Genomic DNA, 3735 nt, shown 5'->3' on the forward strand with positions numbered 1-3735 from the left:
GGCATCGTTTCTTGCGTTTTTCGTCAACTCTAGTATTTCTTATTTAGTTTTATCATTTAAACTTTGCTTTGTTTATTTTGACTATGAATTTCAGTATCTAAAACTTTATTATTTGTTGGGATTAAAGGGGATCCTACCCCGAACGTTGAGTTGAATTAATTTATATGTCGATTGTGCGTTATTCTTGATTTTACTACTATTTTACTGTGTCATTAAAGCGTAGCTAACTTTAACGACGTTTTCATATCACGAGTGAGTTCGAGAGAATAACGAGTGATAGGATCGAGTAGTATAATTCGCGGATCTACAATTTACATAGATGTATGAAATTGGATACGTGCCGATAGTCATAGTCCTTAGGGTCGAAAACTAGGGGATTTCATAGGTCGAAATGCGATTTGCTCTTGATAAATAATTAAAGATATTTAACTACTTCATTGAGTAGAATTAGTTTGGCATAGCTCGAGAGAGTGTGTTCAATAGATTAGGAAATCCTGTCGGAAGCGTAGATCACGATCGAACGAATTAATTAATGAACGAGGGGTAGGTGAACCGAGATTCCCAACAAATCCATTTCTCATTGAATTTTAACTCAACATTTTCGATTAAATTCTCATTCATTACTTGTTGAATCATTTTAATTGCATATTTATTTGAGCATAGTAGGAATAATCACACAACTCAATTTTCGTTGCTAAATGTTAAATAACTGAAAATAACAATTGTAAAACACAGTCTTCAGTGGAACGATACTTGTACTCACGTACACTATATTATAATTTGACATCGTGCACTTGCGATTAATTTTTGAGCATACAAAATAATATTTTATTGGGGATTTCACTGTGCAAGTTTTGCTCGATCAAGTTTTTGGCGCCGTTGCCGGGGACTGTTAATCTACAATTTTATTTTTAGTTATTTCCTTTAGCATTATTTTATTTCTCTTGAGATAACACTTCATATTTTATTACAGATATCTCTTCCAGTGCATGCCAAAGTCACTTGCTGTGGAGCTTGAGTTTGATCCTGAAATTGAAATAACCTTCCGCAGGAGAAGACAACAACAGAGGCTTAAAGAACTGATGGAGAGACACGAGCCAGAACGTGAGGAGAAACAGCGTGAAAATAGACAAGTCGAGATGCCACGCCGCATACCGATGCTGGAGTATGCCCAACCTTCTTTGGAGGGTGCACGCCCTAGCATTGTGAGACCTATCGTGCGGGCAAATCACTTTGAAATCAAGCCAGCCATAATCCAGATGATTCAGAACACAGTCCAATTCGGAGGAACTGCAGTGGATGATCCAAACACGCACATCGCGGATTTTCTTGAAAACTGCGATACTTTTAAATTCACTGGAGTTTCTGATGATGCTGTTAGATTGCGTTTATTTCCTTTCTCCTTACGTGATAAAGCTAAAGCGTGGTTAAATTGTTTGCCTGTAGGTTCGATCGCTACATGGGAGGACATGGCGAAAGCATTTCTCATCAAATACTTCCCTCCCTCCAAGACCATGAAGCTGCGGGCAGACATTACAACATTCACTCAATTCGATCAGGAATCTTTATATGAGGCATGGGAACGCTTCAAGGACCTACTACGAAGATGCCCACATCACGAGTTACCACTTGGGTTAGTCGTTCAAACATTTTATTACGGTTTGCTTACTCCTAACCGTACTATGATAGATGCTGCTGCTTGTGGGAACCTTTTGAGGAAGACTGCGGAAGAAGGATATGAGTTGTTGGATGAGATGGCTGCTAGCAGTTATCATCCTCAATCTGGCAGGAACCACCAGCGGAGAAGTGCAGGAGTGCACCAGGTAACTGATTTTTCTGTTATTACTGCACAACTTGATGCTTTAAACAGGAAAATAGACGGCTTGAATGTGGGTGGCACGGCGATGCGTCTTCAAGAGATATTCTGTGAAAAGTGTGGGGGGGAACACTATGCTAAGGACTGTCAAGACTACAATCCATTCTTTGTGCAAAATGAGGCACCAGTGAACCAAGTGGGAGTCCAAAACCGCCCAAGGCATGACCCTTATTCGAACACATACAATCCTGGGTAGAGGCAACATCCAGAATTCTCATGGGGCGCTCAAAACAGTCAGAATCGACCGCAAGGAGGACAACAATATGGCAAACAACCGATGTACAGATCTGACCCTCCTAGAGAAGAAAAGTCCAACTTGGAGCAAATGATGTCTAAGTTTATTTCATCCACTGACACTAGACTTCAAAATCAGGATGCGTCGATAAAGGGGCTTGAAAATCAGATTGGTCAGTTAGCGAAGATGATAGCGAGTAGAGAACAAGGCACCTTGCCAAGTAACACAGAGACTAATCCAAAAGAGCAAGTGAAGGCTATTGAGTTGAAAAGTGGGAAAGTTTTGGAGTCAAGGGAAAAAGAGAAAACTCAAACGTTGGATGAGCAAACTGCGACATCTAAAGGTAAGTCTCCTAACTCTACACTAGCACCCACTGCACAACCGAAAATTGTTATTCCTCCACCTTTCCCTGCAGCATTGAAAAAAGCAAAACTAGATGCACAATTCGGTAAGTTTCTTGAGGTGTTTAAAAAATTGCATATCAATATTCCCTTCGTCGATGCTTTAATGCAAATGCCTAGTTATGCTAAATTCTTGAAGGACATATTGGATAATAAGAGGAAGTTGGAGGATCACATGACAGTGAACTTAACTGAAAATTGCTCCGCTTTGGTGCAAAACAAAATCCCACCGAAGCTAAAAGACCCAGGGAGTTTCTCTATTCCTTGCACGATTGGTGATGTTGTTTTTCATAAAGCATTATGTGATCTTGGTGCAAGTATTAATCTGATGCCATTTTCTGTGTTTAGGAAACTTGGGTTGGGAGAGCCTAAGCCGACGAGGATGTCCTTGCAACTGGCTGACAGATCTGTCAAGTACCCCCGCGGAGTGATTGAGGATGTGCTAGTGAAAGTGGACAAATTCATTTTTCCTGGCGATTTCGTGGTGCTCGACATGGAGGAGGATACAGAGATGCCCCTCATTTTGGGGAGACCATTCCTTGCGACTGGCAAGGCACTGATTGATGTACAAGAAGGGAAGTTGAGATTGCGAGTGGGCGAGGAGGAGATTACTTTTGATGTCTTTAATGCACTTAAGCACACACTGCATTCTGATAGCTGTTTTAGAATTGATGCTTTTGACTCTCTTGTTTCTCACTATGTGCAGGATGCTTTTAAGGGACCCTTTGAAGGCCACTATCACTACTGAGTTGAGAGAAGAGGAATTGGACGATGAAAAAACTGAAATTGTGGCACATCTCAATGCCAACCATCCATGGAGAAAGCCAATGAAGATGCGACTGGAGGACCTAGGAAAACGCAGAGATTTGATCCCTCCAAAGTCGAGCATCGAGGAGCCACCGACGCTTGAGCTCAAACCCTTACCTCCGCACTTAAAGTACGTATTCTTAGGTAAGAATAACACATTGCCTGTCATTATTTCTGCTGCTTTGACAGATGCTAGATTTTGACTGTATTATCGGAATTGATATGTTGACCAAGTACAGAGCCACAGTTGATTGTTTCAACAAGATTGTGAGATTCAGACCTGAGATGACTGAGGAGTGGAAATTTTACGGTAAGGGTTCTCGAGCCAGAATTCCTTTGATATCCGTATTATCTATGACTCGATTATTGCAGAAAGGAGCGGAAGGATTCCTTGTATATTCAGTTGATTTACTGAA

The 3735-nt window shown here is 41.0% G+C and overlaps 1 protein-coding gene and 1 non-coding gene across 2 annotated transcripts; one reads left to right on the forward strand and one right to left on the reverse strand.

Moving 5' to 3' along the window:
- Positions 1-1518: 1518 nt before the first annotated feature.
- Positions 1519-1624, reverse strand: LOC142532091 (small nucleolar RNA R71). Its single transcript, XR_012816485.1, has one exon. It is a non-coding gene; the product is annotated as a small nucleolar RNA R71 (small nucleolar RNA).
- Positions 1625-2624: 1000 nt separating this feature from the next.
- On the forward strand, positions 2625-3522 carry LOC142530560 (uncharacterized). Its single transcript, XM_075636390.1, has 2 exons — positions 2625-3157; positions 3219-3522. The coding sequence occupies exons 1-2, from the start codon at positions 2625-2627 to the stop codon at positions 3520-3522; spliced, it is 837 nt and encodes a 278-aa protein (XP_075492505.1).
- The last annotated feature ends 213 nt before the right edge of the window (positions 3523-3735 follow it).

The sequence above is a fragment of the Primulina tabacum genome, chromosome 17 (genome assembly GCF_025594145.1).
Source record: "Primulina tabacum isolate GXHZ01 chromosome 17, ASM2559414v2, whole genome shotgun sequence".
Lineage (NCBI taxonomy): Eukaryota > Viridiplantae > Streptophyta > Magnoliopsida > Lamiales > Gesneriaceae > Primulina > Primulina tabacum.